A 23193-nucleotide genomic window follows, 5' to 3' on the forward strand; every position below is an offset into this window, starting at 1 on the left:
GGATAAAATGCCAGATCCAGTCTAAACACCTGGCTGACTATGCAACCAACAATAATTTATTAAATTTATATGCTGTCCACCTCCCAGTATTGCTAGGCAGTTTACAATCATTAAAATATTTAAAAACAAAGGGCGCCTGGGCTTGCAGCGCTTTGTTTCGATTCAGGCATTGCTGCTGACTTGGTAGGAGCTCTTTCTTATGTTCAGGTAACCTCCTTTCCTTGGGGTTCCCTGCACACAGGCACATCCATGGTTTTGGCATAAATCATCCCCAAGGAAAGGAGGATCGGCAGGAATATGGGGGAGGGGGGATTTTCTTGACGATCTTCCTTTCCCTGGGGATGATTTATGTGGAAGCCATGTGTGTGTATCCAGGTCTGTCAGGCTGATGAGCGGGGTGTGTGTGTGTGTGTGTGTGTGTGTGAGTAGGGTGGAACAGGGAGGCAGAATTGTGGGCACTCCCCAGATCTTGTCAGCTACGTCATTCATCACAGGTTGATTTTGCTTGAGATGCAGGAGAGGGAGAAAGATCAGAAGTTCCTGCACAAATCTTTCAGAAAGTGATCTGCGAATGGGGGACGGATTTTCCTGCCAATCCTCCTTTCCTTGGTGATGATTTATGCAAAAATAAAGCAAATCCATTCGGTCTAACTGCATATCTATAAGCCGACAGAAAGTTGGTTGAGTGAGCTACAGTTTTGGCTGGCAGCAGCTCTGTGGCAGCTCTGCAGGTCCCTGCAGGCGTCCCTGCAGTGGGACAGACAAATGGAAGAGGGAGGGGAGATCGTCACTTCCTCCTTCGCACTCCAAAAGTAGCCCCACACCAGGCAGGAGCAGCTGGGTGGAGGAGGAAGGGGCGGTCTCCCCTTCCCTCCTCCATCCTGCTACAGGGCCACCACTGAGTTCTTGCCCGCCAAAGCTGCAGGGTAGCTGACAGCAGGCAGCCAGGAAGACAAAGGACCCTTGCAAGGCTAGAAGCAGGTGCAGCTGGGGGGGGGGAGGGAAGCAGGCAGTGGTCGCCACCTGCTCCAGAGCTACAAGGTGAGCTGTGGAAGAGAGGGCTATGAGGTTGCCTGGTGCCGCGGCAGGGCTGGGGCTGGCAAGGGTGTGCAAGAAACATCTCCAGGTGCCCAGAGAGATAGAATAAGAGGCAACTTCCAATCAGCTCAGCTGATCCGCGGGTTGTGATTAAGGGGCCCAGCTGCCATTAGCTGACTGGGGAAGCTGCCTCCTGTGCTGGCCACACCCACCCCTTCACTAGGGCTTAATTTTGGGGTAGGGCATATATTAGGCCCACTCCAAAAAGTCAAGGTAGGTCTTATTTTCTGAATAAGTCGTATGTTCGGGAAAACACAGTATTTGTATATGTATGTATATGTATATATAACAGAAAGGCATTTTTAGGCCCTTCCCCCTTTTCATTAGCTGAATCGAAACTTCTGTTTTGCAGAGGATCCATTTTGCTGCTGCTCGGGGAAGCAGAGTCTGCTGCATCTTTGAAACCTGATAGGCAAAAATGACTTCATTTTTACTGCTGTTGCCATGGTGAAAGACTTTGTAGATGTGCTGGTTGCTCTCATTTGCTAGTAGTAGTTAATGGAGAAAGATAATTTAAACTTTATTCCAGGTTGTGTCACTGGTACTGATATTCCTGTTTAGTTCCTTCTTTAGCACATCTATCTCTAAAGCTGTGTGAAAGCTTAAGGAATGTAGAGAATTATAGAAAAGGAGCTGGTTTTATTTTCCAATTCCCTGCCATTTATCAGAATCATGTGTTTGTGCTTGAAAAAGTCTCACAGTGTAATATCGAAGAGACTACAGCTGTTCTTAGTCCTGTGAAAAGAAAGCAAGGAATGGAACTATTATTCAGTATTATTTTGATACAATTGAAATTAGAACGTTGTCAAATTTGCTAGGAATGGAAAATACAACTTTTTGCAACAGTTAATATTTTAAAGCTTTCATCTAATTCTAAGGTAACTTTTAATAGAGTTGTTATGTAAGTTTGGGTAAAATTAGTTTGTTCAATGTTCCTATTGTGGACTGAATATAAAGTTGCTAATTTCAACTATGCTTTAATGACATTTCGGATTTTTGACCTTTCTTCTCCTAGACACATATTCTCCCTATGATTGTCTTACATTATCTTCTAAAACTTTTGCTATAAATTTCCTTGCAATTTTGCTGTTATTGGCACAGGAGACTAGCAGAATACTAAAATATGAATTTTATCAAATTATGAAAGTTTACAGTGCTAGTGTATATTAGTGTCAGCTCCCGAAACAGCCTAATTACGTGACAGAAGGATGTTTGTTTTCTAGATAATGTTTTGTGTTGTTTAACTTTTTAATTTAGTGGTTAAAGAGAGGGCTTTGGATAGAAAATCATTTACTAGTATTTTGAACATTTCAGTTATACTGTTCAAAAATGTGTTTTTGAATAGGTCTACAGGACTTAATTTATGTCTTTATTAGAAAATCTTTGATTAGTAAAAGCTGGGTATAATAAGTCAGAATATTTTAAAACATATTTGAAAGCGTTTAAATTCACATTTCAAGCATTTGGCTGGCGACAACTTTAACATCAGCAGCAGCACTCTTTATTTCTCTAAAATAATATCTGCTGTGACATACACATGACTAGCCAAAACTAAGATTTTTAAGATTTATTTCTCCAGTCACAATGTTGCATTACTATTTTAACCAATAAAATGAATGAAGGTTTTAGTAACTAGATACCATTCTAATTTTATTATGTATGCTATAGCTGAAAAATGACAAGTCAAAATGAAATCCATGTCTATTCAGAAGTAAGGTATGTTGAACTTAATAGGATTTCTTCCCCAGATATACACAATATCTTCAGGCTTTTACCTTATTGTGTGGTAGTTTATCAGTGATATTAAATGAATAGTTTCATGCCAAGTACATTATTTTCTGCAATTCAGTTTATATAAATTCAATGGAAGGCTATGAATGTATGTCAGTTTAAATAACAGTGAGCCACAGATAGAACTAGTTCTTTTAATTTTGGAGGAACCCTTGTTTCTTACTAAGACCTTCTTGCCTCTCAACAGTGCAGATAGCTTAAACAATGGAAATAAATCTGGCTTGGGTCCAGAGACTGGTTTTGTATATAACATAATACCTCTCTTGTACATGGGGGATCATTTTCTCCTTCTTGGGCAAAAGCTTTATATAATCAAAATATAATTAAAAAATTGCTACTCTTATTAAACCTTTAATTCAGGGTTGTTGGATCTGTATAAGGGTATAATGAAAGATTATTTATGTATATGTGAAAAAATAGTGCATGAAAATGAGTTTATATTATAGCTAGACATCTGTTTCATATATTGTGAAAGTTTTCCATTTAGATTGAATGCTCTAACTTAAAACATTTATTATATTTCATTATATTTTAAAGCAAAAGCAAATCCTGTTCACTGGCATTATTCTTCCTTTCTTGTTTTCATATACTAGGGAAGCACTCGATGTATTCAAAGTATTGCAAAGAAACCTAGGTATTCTAGAAACCAGAGATTCAAATTGTCAAATTGTCAATCATGCAAGGGGCTTTTTGGAACCTATGCTGTAAATTGATTCTTGCTGATGAACCTCTTCCTTTGGCAAATCACTTAATCTGAAGATCAAATTGAGCTTCAAAAGTAGGCTTTCTTGATCTTAAGTCATCATGCCTTACCTTTATGCTATTAGTTCATTGTTTGGATAGCTGCAACGCTGCCAGGAATTCTAATTTAAGTCTGTTTATTTTTACTCACGCACTTTAGGTGTCTAGATTGGAATTTAGTATGAGCAACACTTGTTGCTGAAGAATAAAAATAGACTATTATTGTATTAACCACCTTTTCTTTATGATGTTCAGGTTATTCAACAAAGAAATGAAGAGTGTGACCATATTCAATTCTTAATCGAAGAAAAAGAATCCAAAGAAGAAGATTTTTATGAAGACCTTGACAGATTTGAAGAGAATGGTACTCAAGAGTCTCGCATCAGTCCATATACATTTTGCAAGGCTTTTCCTTTCCACATTATATTTGACAGAGACCTAGTTGTGACTCAGTGTGGAAATGCAATATATAGAGTCCTTCCCCAGGTAAGAATTCTTATTTTTCCTGCAAACCTTTTGAATTCCAGACTACTATCTGGAATTCCATCCTACTATTCACTTTTTTTATACCAGTTCTATTATTCCATATTTTGTATGCACTATTTGGACTATGAAATATATTTCACGTTTCTCCATTTTTTACTTTTATATCTGAATCTGCACACATGAAGTTTTAATGATCAACCTTTTAAACATTTCATTTAAAAATATTAATTTTAATATTAATAAAAACAAGCATTAGCCCTGATTGGTATAGTTTAGTACTTATATATTTTAAATAGTTTTCAGTTCATAATTAGCTATGCCTATATTACATGCCGAAAAGTTTTTCCCCTTTTTAATTAGCAAATATTAAGTAATCCAGCATTTCAAAGTATTTATATTATTTACCTGTAGCCTCTACCTTTCCTCCTTCCACCCCTTTCAGGTTGATTTTTATAAACTATGACAATGGAATACAATTTTGTGAATAGGGCCATATGGAATAGGTCAAAGTCGAAGTGGCCATCATTTTCTACACAGCTTGAATTACTGCTGTAGATTGTAGAACACAAAGTTAGGTATGGGGATTGTTTATAGCAGTGTTTCTCAATCTTGGCAACTTTAACATGTGGACTTCAACTCCCAGAATTCATGCAAGGTTGAAAAATACTGCTTTAGAATATTTCCTTGCTCAGTGTGATTGAAGATAGGATTCATTCTTTCATCCTGGAGCTTAGACAACTGATATTCAATTTATTTTTTTATGCAAAAAGTCCATTATTTAATTGTACAATATGAGCACTATTTCACTAAATATTATTGTATTAAAAACCCCAGACAGAACATAGAGAAATGGATTGCAATAACTAACCAGAATTCAAAGTTTTAAAATGTTTTTTTTTCTTTTTTCTTTATATTTCAGCTCCAGCCAGGATATTGCAATCTATTATCAGTATTTTCATTGGTTCGGCCTCATATTGATATTAGTTTCCATGGAATCCTCTCACATATCAACACAGTGTTTGTGTTAAGGAGTAAGGTAATCTAAAACCGAGTTTGCAGTTTTTTCAATAGATATCTGTTTTACTAGGAACAAGAAAAGACTTAAAACTCATGTTAGTTTGAAATAGTAAAAACACTTTCAAGTGTTTTTGAAGGGGGCAGCAGCAGCCGCTAGCATTGAGGGGAGAGTGCCACACAGAAACGGGAGCACACAGAAACACCGCCCCCCTTTCCCTCTCCTTCTCTGTCTCCTTTGCTGGGCTATCCTGTGCGAAGAAGGGAGCTAGCAGAGAGGGGAAGAGTGCAAGGTTGTTGCTTCTGGGACGAAGGGGACCTGGCGCATGTCTGGGTCTGTCTCACCTGGCTTCTCTTCCTCTAGCAGCCAGCTTTTTTGGGCCGTTTGTGGACCGAAAAACAGCCTGAAAATGGCCCAAAAAGTGTCCCCCAAAACTAGGCTGTTTTCTGGGCTGATTTTAGGCTGTTTTTTGGGCCGATTTTGGCTGAATATGGATTAGTTTATCTGTCCTGAATAATTGGTATGCTGTGAGTTCCTTTGGTTAAACTTTGCTTTCTCTTTGGACTTTGTAAGTGTGCAATCTCTGTAGCAGTGCCTGCCGTCCTGAATGGAATTTCTCCTGAGATCCATATGGTCTCTACCCTGCTATTTTTCAGAATATGGTGAAGACTTGGCTCTTCAATCAGCCATTTGACAAGGATTGTTTCCATTCAGTCTTATCATTCTTGTCATCTATTTTTTTTAAAAAACCTCCTTTTTTAATGTTCTATTGTAATTTCTTCCTTTTGATTGATTTGAGCCACCTGTAGTTGAGAACTGGGTTTACCACAACAATGGAAATGCTTTTCTTTATAATATTTGTTTAGGTAAAGATCAGAAAATCAGAAATAAAAGCATTAAAGTTTTCTGTGGGTGAACCTGAGGGCACAGGCTTATAACAATGGTACTTTTCATTGAAGTTTCTTTTTGTTCTTTAAAAGGAAGGACTTTTGGATGTGGAAAAATTGGAATGTGAAGATGAATTGACTGGTACAGAAATTAGCTGTTTACGCCTGAAAGGGCAAATGATCTACTTACCTGAAGCAGATAGTATTCTTTTTCTTTGTTCTCCAAGGTAAGCAAATAAGATTTGCGTGTTTGGTGCATTTATAGTCTCGTAACAACTAGAATTGCAGCCTTTGAAACCAAAATGCTGTGATGCAAAAGGTTCTGTGTTTGTTTTATGTTATATTGCTACATTACATCCTTTTGATTCCTGATCAAGAGGTGATTAAACATTTCTGCTTGTCCTGCATCAGTGGTGGGTTGCTACCAGTTTGCCCCAGATCAGGAGAACCGGTAGCAGTGGTGACAGGAGGCTCCGCCCACCCACCAGGACGTCTCTGCACATGCGCAGAAGTGTCAAGCGTGCACATGCACACAAGCAAACCGGTAGCAGCTGAAATTGAAACCCACTACTGTCCTGCATCCCTGTATAATAGCGGCCCCCAACCTTTTGGGCACTAGGGATTGCTTCCGTGGAGAGAGGTTTTTCTATGGACCAAAGAGGCCATGAATTTGTATGCTGCATGCATTTAACAAATGGGGCTTCGCTTGTTTGTACGGTCCAGTTTCTGGCATATCATGGTCTGGTGTTGGTCCCCCAGCGGATCCTTCTATAAGATCCATTCCTGAAGCTGATGATAGTATCACTGTTGGGGAAAGTATCAAAGTATAATAACACTAATAAAAAAATAGGCAATAGAAGGGTGGGTGGTAATGGTTAAAGTCCCCTAATAAAAGTGTTTTAATTCCTTGTATTTTGACTTTGATTTCAAACAATGTTGTGAAAGAATCAGTTATTGCAGCAGAATAATGCTAATGTTCTTAAATGTACCACATAGAAGAATAGAAAAATGCAATATTAATAGTGTATTAAATGATGAAATAGAGATATATTGTTACTTTCTGGCAACTGAAGAATACTTGCAAAACAGATTAATCAGTATCTTCTACATAAGTAGCAGGAAAATCTTGCTCTGTCATTTTCTCATTTCACTTTTAATTGCATTAGTGTGATGAATTTGGATGACTTAACTAGAAGAGGATTGTACTTAAGTGACATTCCCCTGCATGATGCTACTCGGGATTTGGTACTTTTGGGAGAGCAATTTCGAGAGGAATACAAACTGACACAAGAACTGGAAATATTAACGGATAGGCTCCAGCACACGTTAAGAGCTTTAGAAGATGAAAAGAAGAAGACAGATACGTAAGACTTAATATCTTACTTTGAATATGAAATGATATAAATGATCAATTTTTATCACTGCTGTCCTCTGTTTGGAGGCTCATAAACAACTCTGATTCCTAATTGCCTAGTTAAAGTCAGTAACATTACTCTAGATAAAGTAAGATAAAATATTGAACAAAGAAACACAAACATCTCTCTTGCTGAAGCCTGAGAATGTTTTTTGTTTACAGTTCTTGCACACATGTGACCTTTATATTTAGGTCACCATTTCTCTTATCAGTCTGGGTGGATAAAGAAGATATAAATGTTTGAATATAGTGAAGGTAGTTTAGTGTCATGCCACTAAACTAAACAATCTGCAGTGTCTGATGGAATGTTCATATGTAGTTCATATAAATTACTAATTTTAGTGTATATTTTTTAAAAAGACATGGTTATGAAGCTTTATATTAAATGCATTCTTCAGCCTTCACAATCTAAACGAGTTGCAATTCACTCCTCATAATATGTATTCATCATTGCCAAATTAATTTCTAGTTATGAGAGTGTATCTCAAGGATATTCTAATGTATCATGGGCTACTACTGAGTTTGTCATCCAATTTTTGTCTTGTAACAGTATTTTCTCCCTCTAGGTGGAGACAACATCCAGGAATGGGTTTTAATCGTCTGTTCAGATGAAGGACTGAGTCTGTCAAGTTGTAAGCCCCGCCCCTGTTGCTTGGGCCTCCCAGCCTTTGAGTTAGTCCTTCAGACTGGATGGACCTGTCAAGAGCTTTCTCCTTCATTCCTGAATGTTTTCTCTTCAGATATTATTCCTGGACTTTGTTTACCTGCTCTACCTGTTATAACCTACCATCAGCAATTGTTTGCTTCAGATTTCACCGCCTGGAGCTTTGGCTCTAGCCGTTGACAGGGGCCTCTCAACTGTCTGCCAGAGCATTTCACCTATAGCTCTGATAACGGACCCATTGAACTGTAGGCATTCCAGGATTCTTGTTGTGGAGTCAAGCACTCCCAAAGACAGCTGAGAGTCGCTTAGTGGAGTTTTGCACTCCCAGAACAAGCAGAAGCCGTATTCTGAAGCGTCTTTGCGTGCTTAACAAGGGCTTGTCAGGCAGCCATTTTGACAACACATTGCACCGGCCGGCGCTTTGGACTGTTGGTGGAGCTTTGTGCTCCAATTAAGCCAGCCTGCATCTCTGGCTGTAGCCCTCTGCTTCCTGCATGTTGCTGAGCGGTGGATAACAGCCCTGCCGCCTATAGCGCCACTGCCTGCCCTTGGAGTTTTGCGCTCCCTCCTTTCCATCAGGAGTGGTGGCATGGCACATTGAGGAGCTTTGTGCTCCCCCCAGGCAGCAGTCGCCATTTTCGAGCTTTGTGCCCTTTCTTAGTCGCCAGCAGCAAGAACAACAATTTGTAGGAGCCTCAAGCTCCGCCCTGGACAGATGGCCTTGATAAGAATTCAGCCTCCCTACTGAGGTCACAGCAACATCAGGTAGGGCGTCGTTAATTGAAGCCTTGTGCTCTGTTACTGACTAGCCGCCATTTGGAGTCCTAGTGCTCCTTCCCTTAAGATCGGCTGAGGTGATATTGGCTGCATTATCCCCACCTCTAGGGCGTCAGTCTTGCTGATATCCATCTCTGGCAGAAGAGATTCAGCCTGCAAAAATGCCTAAGGCATTATGCAAATCTAAGAGAGCCGGCATCTCAGATTCTACTAAGATGGTGGACATAGGTCTAATAGAGGGCAGTCCTGGACCTTCTAGAACTGATCTTGCAGGAGACAGCCATGGTAGTAAATGTGCCTTCAAGGCTCATACCAAATCTAGCCACCATAAGACCGCCTTCCAACTGGATGAGTGGCGCAGGGATCAGGTCCTCCAGAAAATTTGTGATAGGCCGCTTAAGAACACACCCTCTAATTTAGCTTCACAGACTGATCCTCAGCTGTACCTCACGACTGCAAGGGGGCACTAGGTGGCTCCCCAGACAAGATCTCGTTGCAGGGATATCTACTACCTAGCCCTACGGCTGGGTTGTAGGGAGCAAATTCTATCTCCCCGATCAACCTTCACAGAACTTGGCTCCCAACCGGGCTTCTACACCAGCCCCTCAGGCAACAGTTAGCACTGAGACAGCCAATTTCCTCCCTGAAGTGGGCCGAGAGTTTTTATTACTGGGCAATATTCAATATTCAAGCCATCATATCTCAAGCTATTCAGCAGAGACTGTCTTCTGGCCTACCCATTACCTACCCGTGCACCATCTGAATGGTCTGTTTTCTCGGACGCTCACATTGATCCTGGCCTTGAGGATTTTCAATCATATGGGGACTTGGGCACTCCTACCCACTCGCAAGAGAGCCACCCATCGCTCTTAGAGGATGTCAAGCACAGAGATCCAGATCTCTCCGATGATGAGGGTTTATTACCTGAACAACCAGTGTTTACCAGTCTCTTCCCACCAAATATTTTTAAATCCTTACTTTTCAAGGCCACCAATGTGGCTCGCCTTGGCTCAACTGCCGGAGGGCTCGTGGCTACACCTTCCCGAGAGGCGGCGGATCTGCTGTTTTCAGAGCTGGATAGGGCAGTGGACACCATTCCTGCCCCTCGCCTGTTTGTGGATGTGGTTAGCCAGCAGTGGACATCGCCAGGGTCGGCCCCGCTTCCATCGTCTGGGACAAATGATATTTCAATGTAGGCCCAGAGTTGGTGTCGGTGCTCCAGACTCCACCAGTGGATGCACCTATTGCCGCTTTGATAGCAAACTCCGCTCTTCCGGGAGAGCTGCAGGAAAGTTTGCAACCTAAAGATAGGCGAGCGGATCAGTTGCTTCAGAGGGGTCTTCAAGAGGCAGCCTGGGCTATCCATTCCACTACTATGGCATCATTCTGCAACAGAGCAATGTTACTCTGGCTTAGGCAACTGCAGGACAAACTTCCAGTTTAGGACACCAGAATTCAACAAGATCTTAACAAGATCATAGCAGCAGTTCAATTCTCGGCTGAAGCAACCCTGCATTTGGCCCGTTTTGCCTCCAAGACCATGGCCTCTGCTGTAGCGGCTCACCACTTAATCTGGTTGAGGCACTGGCACCTTGCTTCTGCCCCCTTTGCTGGGGACAGGTTATTTGGAGAGGTACTGGAGCCACTCCTAGTTGAGACAAAGGACAAACAAAAGATTTTGCCTACTGCTCAATGCACTACATTCCATTTTCTTGTCACCCTCAATTTCGAGGATCTGATTGGGGTGCTGGATCTACCCGATCCAGGGGACTGTCAGTCTGAGACAGAGAGGGTATCAAGACAGGTCATCACGAGATAGACCCTTTCTAAGTAAACAGCCCTTTTGAGGGGGAGGAAGTCGTTCACTCCAGCGCCATCACTAACTGCATTTCCGACCCTCCTATTAGTGGCAGACTGGCCCTTTTTGCCGACTGATAGGAGGAAATTACATCAGATACCTGGGTCAGGGATACTGTATGATGTGGTTTATCCCTGGAATTTCTCTCCACTCCTCCGATGTTTTTTATATGCTGCCCAGTGTCTAAGGACAAGAATAAAAATATCCTCATGGATTTAGCTGTGAAACACATACTGGACATTACAGCTATCCAGAGGGTGCCAGAGGATCAACTCGGGCAGGGGTTCTATTCCCTCTTATTTCTCATTCCCAAGGCCCCGGTTGGGGGGGTGTAGGCATATAAACTGCTAGGGGGGCACCAGATCCAAGTCTCTGATGTTGGAGGCCCAGAGACTTGGCCTTTTGGTGGAGCAACATCTACATTCCTTGACAGCGGAGCACATCATTGGGGTATCCAACGTGCAGGCGGACTGGCTCAGCCATCAAGTCATCGACCATGTGGAGTGGTACCTGCACCCATCCCTCTTCTGGGACCTGACGGACCTCTTTGGCATCCTGGAGGTGGACCTATTTGCCACCCTAGAGAATTTGCAGCTCATGAGGTTTTACTCCCGATTTCCATCTCAGGAAACTGTTGGAAACTGTTGATGCGCTCCGCAGCCTGTGGCCGTCAGGGCTACTTTATGCCTTCCCTCCTCTTCCCCTCCTGAGGGTGATTCGGAAGATCTTGGCCAAGTGGGCAGAGATCGTACTTTTGGCCCCTCATTGGCCCAGCAGGGCTTGGTTTGCTGATCTCAGTCCATGTCAGTAGTCCCATCCTGGAGGATCCCTCAGGGTGTGGTACCACTCAGCCAGGGAGCATTGGTCCACCCGGACCGTCAGTGGCTGCATCTGACCGCCTGGTGCTTGAGCGGCACACTCTGAGTGGAGACAATTTCTCCTCCAGGGTCATCAGAACCATTCAGGCTTCTTGGAGGCCTTCCATAGAGCAGATTTATTTTGCCACGTGGTGGATTTTTTGTGCTTGGTGTGACCATTCTGGTGTATCTCCCCTCATGGTCTCAATACCGCAGATCCTGGACTTTTTACAGGATGGACTAGATAATAGGCTGTCGGCTAACACCATTAGGAGGCAGATGGTGGCTCTATCATCTGTACTGGCTTGTGGGTCACTTGATTCTCTATCTCAGCACCCTACCATCCCAGATTTCTTCGGGATGCTAATAATTTATGCCCCCCAGTGGTACACAGGTACCCTACATGGGACCTGTTTATAGTACAGAAATCCCTCACTAGAGCCCCGTATGAGCCCTTATGGTCTGCCAGCCTCCGTCTTTTGTCATGCAAGGTCGCCTTTTTGGTGGCAATTACATCCGCTAGGTGGATTTCTGAGATTGCTGCGCTCTCAGTGAGGAGTGATCTTTGTGTATTTCATGCCAATCGTGTTGTCCTCCAGCTGGATCCTTCTTTCATACCCAAAGTTAACACCTCCTAACACCTAGGATGCAAGAACTGATGCAAGACGGAGGCATACCTTGGATGTGCGGAGGGCCCTCCACATTTATCTTAAATGAACCGCTGAGTTGAGAAAGACAGAATCATTGTTTGTTTCCTTTCTCCCAGCTTCTTTAGGTGGCAAGGTCACGCCATCCACGATTGGCCACTGGATTCGACAGACTATCGCCAAGGCATACGAATTGCATTCTCTTCCAAAGCCCATGCATGTAACAGCACACTTGACCCGGAGTACTTCTACGACAGTGGTGTGGGTCATGCAAGCTTCTCTGGCAGATATCTGCAGGGCGGCCACTTGGACCTCTCCATCACCATTTGTTAGGCACTATTAGACATCTTCGCCTCTGCAGAGGCAGCATTTGGACGTAGGGGTCCATACAGAGGGAGAGTCCTTTGACCAGACTAAGGTCTACCCGTAACTCAAGGGACAGTTAGCTTTGGTATGTCCCATTCCTGAATGCTGTCTCCACCTAGAGGGAGAAGAGGCATTGGTCTTACCTGATACGCACCTTCTCATCGATGGAGAAAGCATCCAGCCCCACCCGTAGTTTGTCTGGTCCTCGCTCATCACCTTCTATTTCTGTCGACATGTCGAATCTGTTTCTTTGTCTTCGCCAAAAGCTAGAAGGCCCTAGCAATAGTGGCAGGACTTACAACTTAACAGACTCAGTCCTTCATCTGAACAGACGAGTACAACCCATTCCTGGATGCTGTCTCCACTGACGAGAACATGCGTATCAGGTAAGACCAATGCCCCTTCTGTTACAAAGTCATTATGCATTAAATCTGGGGTTCCCAATTCCCTGGTCTGCAGCTCACTACCAGTCCATGGTCCATTGGAAATCGGGCCATGCAAGCGAGCACATGAATCTGCATTTGTGCAGGCGGCAGATGTGTGTGCCCGCTGCTTGCACAAATGGAGCTTTGTGAGCACGTGTCCTGCTGATTGTGCAGAACCAAATGCTCTTCCACCTCCCACCCCTGCTGGTTTGCAGAGCCGGAAAGGTTGGAGATTGCTGCATTAAATTCAAATCAGTAAAAAAAATCAGAAAGATGTAACAAATCCAAATGAAGTACTTCAAAAAATTTTAGTTATTAATATAATTATTGTTAAGAAGCATATTACTAGGATTTTAACCATATATTTATTCAGTAGAATATAATTTGCCTACATTGGGCTTAAATGGTGTATGCCTGTATAAATAATAATAAAATAATATAAATAAATAAATGTATAAAATAATTTGCTGCATATATATATTGTGTTGTTTGTTTAGAAGGAAACTTTATAATGTAAATAAATGCCTGCTGTAGAATATGCTAAGTCTTTAAATCAGTGAATACTAGACACGAATATTATAAATTTATCGGAATAAGATCAATTTATTTCTTTTCTATTTTTTCCTTTGCTACTGTTACACAAACTTATATAGATTATTGTATTCTGTGCTTCCTCCATCTGTGGCCAATGAACTGAGACACAAGCGTCCTGTACCAGCAAAACGTTATGATAATGTGACTATATTGTTTAGTGGCATTGTTGGTTTCAATGCCTTCTGCAGTAAACATGCCTCTGGAGAAGGAGCTATGAAAATTGTCAATCTTTTAAATGATCTTTATACAAGATTTGATATTTTGACTGATTCACGAAAAAACCCATTTGTTTTTAAGGTAAATATGATATATCATTTCTATTCTGTGAAGAGGGTAACACTGTAATGACCAGCTTGTAACAAATAGTGCAAGGTGTATGGCTGAATACATTTATTCAGAAGCTAGAGATGCGGGTTGCAGATTCTAAAACATTTTACTGAAGTCTCAAACTGAAAGTCTTGGCAACTTTGCTAATATGGGCTTACACAGTCTGAAGCTAGGCACAGTATTTACAATCTGAAGTTGAATTCCAGATTGGTTTATCATGAAATAGAAAAAGATCAGTTTTGGTCAAACAGATTGTTAGAGCCTTGTATACAGATAAGCATAATAATAATAAGCTTATTTTATTATGTTTAACCATACAACAGTGATAATTTTGATTATTATATGTCACTGTAGGTTGAATATCATTCAGGAAAATTGTTTTAACTACTGCTATAAAATAATATAGATAATAGGTTTATTCTTCCAGGAAAAGATTGTCGTGATCTGTGGTCTTGCACTTCTTTTTGTGGCTTATTTTGTGGGAGATGTATATTTTGATGTACTTCCTAATCTCAAACTTATTTTTAAATAAAATTTCTTGTATTGACCATACTGGAATTTTGGCAAATGAAGCCAGTGGGTATATTAAGATGGAAATTATGTTATTTTTGGGCAAAAAAGGTGCTACATTGAGATGAGAAGTTATACAACTTTACAGAACTTGATTTCCTTTATATGTGTTAAGAATACATCTCCCATAATTATTTATATAAGTTTATATACTGAAGATTTTAGCTTCTTAGGATTTGTAAAAAATGGGGAAGATCGAGTAATTATGTTCCATGTTTGATAACTGTGAAAATAATCTTTCTAATGAAATGATACTGCTTTAATGCCAGATGATAATCAAAGACTATTATTTTACTGAGGCAAGCAAAGAAAGGGAATATCATAACTTTCAGATTTATATTTTCTAGGTTGAGACAGTTGGAGACAAATATATGACAGTAAGTGGCTTGCCAGAACCATGCATTCATCATGCACGTTCTATCTGCCACTTAGCATTGGATATGATGGAAATAGCTGGACAAGTTCAAGTTGATGGAGAATCTGTTCAGGTCAGTGATTGGCAACATATTATGGGATTTAGGAATTTTATTATGGTGCAATTTCTGCCCTGACTTAATGTAGAATCAACTTTCAAGTTTTTAAACGCCATAAAAATAGGCAAGATGGTGAGCCATATTGTGAGAAATCTGTCTGCTACTTTTTGACTTACTAATTCCTTGTTGCTATATAGATATAGCATATAACTGCAGTATGTCACAGAAGTGAGTACACCCCCTCACATTTTGTAAATATTTAAGTATATCTTTTCATGTTACAACACTGAAGAAATGACACTTGACTATAATGTAAAGTAGTGAGTATACAGCTTGTATAACGGTGTAAATGTGCTGTCCCCTCAAAATAACGCAACACACAGCCATTAATGTATAAATTGCTGGCAACAAAAGTGAGTACACCCCTAAGTGATAATGTCCAAATCGGGCACAAGTAGCTGTTTTTCCTCCCTGGTGTCATGTGATGTGTTAGTGTTAGAAGGTTTCAGGTGTGAAGGGGCAGCAAGTGTGTTAAATTTGGTGTTATCGCTCTCACTCTCTCATACTGGTCACTGGAAGTTCAATATGGCACCTCATGGCAATGAACTCTGAGGATCAGAAACAATAAATTGTTGCTCTACATCAGAGGTTCCCAATCTTTTTTGCCCGCGGCTCCCCCGGAAATCCGACCTGCAACTGCGCATGCGCACCAGACGTGCCCGCGGCTCCCCGGAAATCCGACCTGCAACTGCGCATGCGCACCAGACGCCCCAGAAATGGCGCATCAGCGCCGGACCCAGCGGGCGCAGATATTCCGCGGCGCCCCCATGACGATATCGCGGCTCCCTGGGGAGCCGCGGCTCACAGTTTGGGAATCACTGCTCTACATAATGATAGCCTAGGCTATAAGATTGCCAAGACCCGGAAACTGAGCTGCAGCACGGTGGCCAAGACATGGTTTAACAGGACAGGTTCCACTTAGAACAGGCCTCGTCATGGTCAACCAAAGAAGTTGAGTGCCCGTGCTCAGCGTCTTATCCAGAAGTTGGCTTTGGGAAATAGACGTATGAATGCTACCAGCATTGCTGCAGAGGTTGAAGGGGTGGGGGGTTAGCCTATCAGTGCTTAGACCATACACCGCACACTGCATCAAATTCATCTGCAGGGCTGTCGTCCCAGAAGGAAGCCTCTTCTAAAGATAATGCACAAGAAATCCCACAAACGGTTTGCTGCAGACAAGCAGACTTAGGGCATGGATTCCTGGAACCATGTCCTGTGGTCCAATGAGTCCAAGAGAAACTTATCTGGTTCAGATGGAATCAAGCGTGTGTGGTGGCAATCAGGTGAGGAGTACAAAGACAAGTGTGTCTTGCCTACAGTCAGGCATGGTGGGAATGTCATGGTCTGGGGCTGCATGAGTTCTGCCGGCACTGGGGAGCTACATTTCATTGAGGGAACCATGAATGCCAACATGTACTGTGACATACTGAAGCAGACCAAACCCTTCGGAGACTGGGCTGCAGGGCAGTATTCCAACCACTGCCTTACTAAAGTTGAGGGTAAAGCTGATGGATTGGCTAAGCATGCCTCCAGATCTAAACCCTATTGAGCATCTGTGGGGCATCCTGAAATGGAAGTTGGAGTTGTGCAAGATCTCTAACATCCACCAGCTCTGTGACGTTGTCATGGAGGAATGGAAGAGGACTCCAGTGGCAACCTATGAAACTCTGGTGAACTCTGTGCCCAAGAGGGTTAAGGCAGTGCTGGAAAAGAATGGTGGCCACACAAAATATTGTCACTTTGGGCCCCATTTGGACATTATCACTTAGGGATGTACTCACTTTTGTTGCCAGCAGTTTAGACATGAATGGCTGTGTGTTGCGTTATTTTGAGGGGACAGCACATTTACACTGTTATACAAAATGTATACTCTCTACTTTACATTTACAAAATGTGAGGGGGTGTACTTGCTTCTGTGACATAATGTATATAGCTATAAATAAAAGTGTTCTTAAAACTGAGGATTCATTAGAATAAAATTATGGACAAGGAGAAGAAATCCTATGTATTTAACATGCCTCTATAATATATTATATTCTAATTTATCTGGAAAAAGATGGACCAATAGATATTTCTTTGCAATTCTTTACCAGGCAATTAGTTACATTTATAAATACATAATTTTATTTTGCCATTCTTAGAGAAACTGTAGATGTTTTCAGAATTACATTGAATGGTTTTGTAGTTCAGTTGTATAAGTGAAAACTTGAAATAGACTGACTATGCTATATTTGTTCTAGGTTTGTAATGTTGTGTTACATATTTTGGTATATAAATTCACTTAAAATTAAGCATAAAGTTAATATTTAATTTCATAGTATATTCCCATTATTGACTAACAATACTGTTGACTTAATATTAAATCAAATTGATAGCATTTTCTTTTCTATTAATCTTTTACAATAGATAACAATAGGCATTCACACTGGAGAAGTGGTTACAGGTGTCATTGGCCAAAGGATGCCACGTTATTGTCTTTTTGGAAACACTGTAAATCTCACAAGCAGAACAGAAACGACAGGTGAAAAAGGAAAGATAAATGTCTCCGAATATACTTATAGGTGAGAAATTTACTTGTATCATTGTATCTATTTCCAAACCACACATTTTAAGCCACAAGATGCTTTTATGAAATTTACTTTAAGGATATTTTATTTCAATTTAACTAATTAAAGTTTCATTTTAAGTTGAGATAAATTCCTGGTAAAATATGGATACGCTCTTGTTATTTTTGTTATAACAAGTATGGAAGTAGTTTACCATTCAAATACTGCTCAACTTATGACCACAGTTGAGACCAGAATTTCTGTTACTTGGTTAGGCGGTTGTTAAGTGAATTGCACTCTATTTTACAAACTTTTTGGCCACAATTGTTAAGTGAATCACATAGTCATTAAGCGAATCAACCTTCCCATGTTAACTTTGCTTGTCAGAAGCCAGCTGTGAGGTTCACATGATCCTGGGACATGCAACAGTTACCATAAATATACTGGTTTTCAAGCATCTGAAATTTGATCACATAACTGTGGGGATGCTACAGTGATTGTAAGCGTAAGGACTGGTCATAAGTCACTTTTTTCAGTGCTGTTGTAACATTGGACAGTCACTAAATGAATGGCTGTAAGTCAAGGATTACCTGTAGTCCCTTTGCTTCAAGTTATACATGTCATCTTAATAAACTATTTAGAGTAAAAAACTTAGCATTGCCCAGATAATAATGTAATCATTTTAAAACAGTCTGAGTGGTCTTTATAATGTAACTTTTGCCAAATATAATCTAATATTTAAATGAAAGCCAAGATACTAAATTTCAGTAGCTTAACTAGGAATGTGCATGGATGACTATGATATTTACTATTATTCAGATGATGGCTTTGGATGATCAGACATTCTGCATAATGGAAGATGCTGGATTCTAGTGTTATCCATTTGCTTGTCACTACTTTAACATACCATCACAGGAAAGTGAGAGGTTGTCTCCCTGTTTTGTTTTTATTTTTTGACATTATGCATTGCATTTTCCTTGACCTATCTATTTTCTGAACCTACGGGACATTATGAGTGTGTGTAGTCTGTGTATAGTCTTGGTGATGTTGATTGTAAGGACCTGTCCCAACTGATTCCTCAAGAAAGTAAGACTCTTGAATCCATTAAGTTGAATCAAAAGAACTTTTACTGAGAGAAAGTGATTTCAGGAAAGCCAGGAGGAATCTGAAAAGTTTCATGCAAAGCACACAGCAATTCTTTTATTTCCCCAAACTCATCTCCCCCTGAACAGTCCACTGGCAGCCAATGTGATTCTGCAAGGTTGTTATGGAAACACCGAGGTACTAGGCAGATAACAAACAGTTCACCCTCAGGGCATGACAGCCTTGAAACCAGGCTGGAACCAGCTGGAAAGGAGTCCGTTCCATCTCCGAAGACAATCCCCCTCCCTAATTCCCAAGCAGTACAGCAAAAGTATGTGAAAAATGCCAGCGAGCCCCCTCCCTTCTCACAGAATTGTAGGACACAATGGTGGACCTTAGATGCTGCCCCCCTGAACAGCAGCATTTGTCCTAAACATAAAACAAGAGAAATGTCATTTGGGCTTGTCAGGATACTGATTATGGAAGTGTTTTACAAGTTTAGGGGCTCTAACCTGGCGATGGTCCATTCATTCTGAGCTGTTGAGAAATCTTTCCACGCCACCAGGTACTGAAGGATTCCCCTATGGTTACAGGAATCTAGAATTTCCCAGATTTTAAAGTGTTGTTCCCCTTCTATATCATGAAAGGTTCTGGGGTTGGTGAAAGCTTAGGTCTAATGGAAGAAGTGACCTTAGACTTCAATAGGGTGCAATGAAACATGGGGTGAACCTGACAAAGGGATTTGGGCAAATCTAATTCTACAGTTACTGGGTTAATGATGCGTTCGATTGGGAAGGGTCCTACAAACGTGGGTCCTAGCTTCTTTGATGGTTGTAGAGATTGCAAGAAATAGGTCGAAAGGTAAACTCGGTCTTAAACGGTTTGGGTTCTTCATGCTTCTTCTCAGCTTGCTTCTTATAAGCCTCATTAGAACCCTTCCTCATTACCTGCCTTCCTCACTACCTGCCACATATTTCTCAGTTGGGAGACCCACTCTTTCAGTGATGAGACTCTGGTGGGTCACTGAGGGGCAATTCAGGCATAGGGTTGAAGTCCTGTCTTTCTTTTCGTGGAACAGAACCAGGGCTGTTACCCGAGATCAGGCCAGTTGAATAAAACCACAGGCAAGATTTTTGTCAATAAACAGTTGCAGTTCATCTAACTCCATCAAGGTCATTAAATTTAGCTTCAGCTTAAGTAGTTCAGTCCTGGGAAGGATTTCTATAGCACAGTTCATCACCTAGTGAAGGGGAAGTTTGTCCAAACCCTTTTCGCTGAACACCTCTCTTAGGTCCCGGTATTCTTTGAGGATAGCAGAGTGATCCTTCTATCATCCCTGTGTTACTTTCTTGATTTCCCACCATGGAGAAGCTGCCTTCTGGACTCCAACTTGCTCCCAGGTAAGGCGACTCGTCCAGAGTTTTAGCAGTCCCCTTCTCCAGTTTATGTATGGATTTCACTTCTTTAACTAAGTCAAACTAGAGGACATTCCATCTCTGGGGCCACTATGAAGCTTAAAGTTTCTATGTGGGCCCCATTCGCATTCGGTGACAAATGTTGCTAGGATGCCACCTGCTATGGATCCCTCCAGTTGGCAAAATGCAGGGGTACTTTCAGCTGCCTCAAGCGAGTTCCTAATTTTTCAACCATAGCTGGGTTAACCAGGCACCTGGTGGAGCCTGAGTCTGGTAGGGTCCATAAGGTGGCCTTCAACCCTGAGGCTTGGAAACTTAGCTCTATGTGGAGTGTCACTGGTGTGACAAGACCACTTACCAGGGGATCATCGTTGGTGTCGGTGTCAGTTAGCCCTTGGATGTCGGCTGGTGGAGTTGGAGTTCCATCTTGCTTCAATGATGGGGTGAACAACCTCTACTCCCTTCAACCTCTACTCCCTTCATTTCCATTTTCCTCATCCGCTGTGAGGCATTGGTGGCTTTTCCAGGGAGTCTTGGGGGTTCTTGGCTTGGCAGCCAGTCTTGCACTCTGCTGCTCAGAGCCCCTGCTAGCCACATTTGAAGCAGGCAGTGAAGGGTGGCTGCAGGTTTTGTGGTTTCGCTGCCTCTCTTCTATGGGGCCAGTTTCTTACACAGTTGGGTCAAGAAGTACCTGTTGGTACTTGGTTGATCTCCACCTCGTCAGCAGGGGCTCCCTTCAAGACTCAGGCATTGTACCAGTTGTTGTTCAGCTGCTCTTTGAAGCAGCTGATGAGGATATCTTCCAGCCAGACACAGAATTCCTCTGTGCCCTTACCCTGTGACCTTGACTCATGGTCTTGATGTGGTCCCTTGCTTTGCGGTCAGCTAGGAGGTCTTTGAATCGCCGTTGAATTATCATCATAAAGTGATTGAAGTTTCTCAGCTCCAATGCATTTGCATTATGGAAGGTCACCATCCAGCAGGCTGTGGGCCCTTCCAATGCCAGGGTGATGCTTCTCATCTTGCCATCTTCGGTAGCAATCTCCTGCCCATATTCTTGCATTTTTGCCAGAACGTGGGCCAGAAAGAATCCCAACTGCTGGGGGTCTCCATCAAACTTCACGTCAAGGGGTGGGTTTGGCTCTCACCTCGCCACTTCCCACCAGGGCAGCAGCCCTGGCAGCTCTGCTAGGTGCCCTACCTATGACAATTAAGGCTGCGGCTGGAGCACTAAAACTCCCACTGTGGTATCTATTTATTTTTATTTATTTATTTATTTATTTATTTTGTCACAACAATATATGTAGGAATTATACAAAAGATTATATAGTATATAAACATATATGGGTAAATATAAGGAGGTATAAGCATATATATAGAAAGAAGAAAAGAAAAACAATAGGACAGGAACGGTAGGCACGTTTGTGCGCTTATGCACGCCCCTTATGGTCCTCTTAGGAATGGAGTGAGGTCAGATCTAGCGCTGACACTCACTCGTCCTCTAGAGTTTGCCAGGCCTCGTTTGTAGCAGCCTTGGCATCTGCTTCACGTGCCTTCAGGGTTTGGAAGGCATTCATCATTAACTGCATGGCTTGCCTCACAAACCCTGAAGGCACATGAGGCACATGCCAAGGCTGCTACCAGCGAGGCCCAGGAAACCGAAGAGGAGGTAGATGGGGGACAAGCGTCAGCCAAGAAGTTTTTTCCCCTGGGAGGTAGCACAACATGAAATTGAAGTGGCAGGTCCTTACGTTAGGCAGAATCTGAAAAATAGCAATTCTTTTATTTTGCCAAGCCCAACCCCCTCCTGACCAGTCCACTGGCAACCAATGCGATGCTACAAGGTTGTTATTGGGAATTCTGAGCAATGGCAGGTTTCAACCGGTGTTTTCACTGGTTCGCTTCACTCGCAGGCACGCCAAATATGCACTCGCGCAAGCGCATTGCGCTTCAGAGCAGCTGAGGGGCGGCAATGGGCTAAAAATGAACAAATATAGATAGGTATAGCGCAGGGGTGGGCAGGAGGGAGGGCCCAGCTGATGGTCAGAGTGAACCAGTTCACTCTCACCTCACAATTGCTGCTACCAGATCAGCCGAACTGGGGTGAACCGGTAGCAGCCCACCACTGACTCAGAGGTACTAGGCAGATAGTACCTAGTACCTAGCTGGTCCCAGGCTGGAACCAGCTGGGAGGGAGTCCGCTTCATTTCCGAAGACAATCCCTCTCCCTAATACCCAAGTAGCTATAGCAAAAGCATGCGAAAAATGCCAGCAAGCCTCCTCCCCTCCACCTTTCAACAGAATGGCAGGACACGATGGTGGAGCTGACATGGACATTCAGAATGTCTGCTGCAATTTGTTTGTTATCTTTAAAGGGCCTTCAAATGGTCTGCAATCAACAAATGAAACAACAAAGTGCAAGTGCACACTTAAAATCTCAAGCCATCATCAATGTTATTGGTGGATTTTTTTTTTGAAAAGCTCTTTGCTGATAGCTTGTTTTGATTTCATTGATTTTTTTGGAAATTTTTGACTTGAATGTCATACATTCATCATTGGACTCCAGACATTCTGTTGTGCCTTTTTGCTTGCAGAGTCTGCTAAAGATGCAAGAAGATGCTGTATTAATCAGCCTGCTCTGTTTAGGTGTATGTATTCATTTTTATCACGCATTTATGTCCTGTTGATTCAGTCCATGGTATATTTTGCTGCAAAACTTGCTTATTTGAACTTGTTGATTTGATACATTTGATGCAGTTATTAAAAAAGCAGTTGAACTGCTGATCAAGGTTATGTGTGTGACTTTTAATTATGCTTTTGCTGTTTGCGCTTCTGAGATGTGAATGACATTTAATATTTTATAACAAGAGTGGTCATGCTCTGGAGGAAATGATTGACTGAAAGGCTGTGCCTTCAGAGATCAGAAACAGAGCCAAATCTATGTTCCCCCACGTTCTTTTCAGTTAGAAATCCTATAGCCAGACAAATGGTTGCTCCAAAGAAGGCTATGTCTGAGGATTCCAGATCCAAGCTGTACAAATCCAGATGACAGCCAACAATAAAAGTTTTCTGTAACTCTCTGCTCCCTTCTGGTGGTCA

The 23193-nt window shown here is 42.0% G+C and overlaps 1 protein-coding gene across 3 annotated transcripts in view; it reads left to right on the plus strand.

The window, feature by feature from the left end:
• Positions 1-23193, plus strand: part of GUCY1B1 (guanylate cyclase 1 soluble subunit beta 1) — a 112601-nt gene that overhangs the window by 40891 nt on the left and 48517 nt on the right. For all 3 annotated transcript variants that reach the window (XM_058192229.1, XM_058192228.1, XM_058192226.1), the window contains exons 6-12: positions 3886-4116; positions 5036-5152; positions 6112-6245; positions 7185-7382; positions 13680-13917; positions 14865-15005; positions 17457-17611. In XM_058192229.1, coding sequence (XP_058048212.1) covers positions 3886-4116; positions 5036-5152; positions 6112-6245; positions 7185-7382; positions 13680-13917; positions 14865-15005; positions 17457-17611 — 1214 coding nt within the window. The remainder of the gene's footprint in view (positions 1-3885; positions 4117-5035; positions 5153-6111; positions 6246-7184; positions 7383-13679; positions 13918-14864; positions 15006-17456; positions 17612-23193) is intronic.

This window comes from Ahaetulla prasina, chromosome 8 (genome assembly GCF_028640845.1).
Source record: "Ahaetulla prasina isolate Xishuangbanna chromosome 8, ASM2864084v1, whole genome shotgun sequence".
NCBI lineage: Eukaryota > Metazoa > Chordata > Lepidosauria > Squamata > Colubridae > Ahaetulla > Ahaetulla prasina.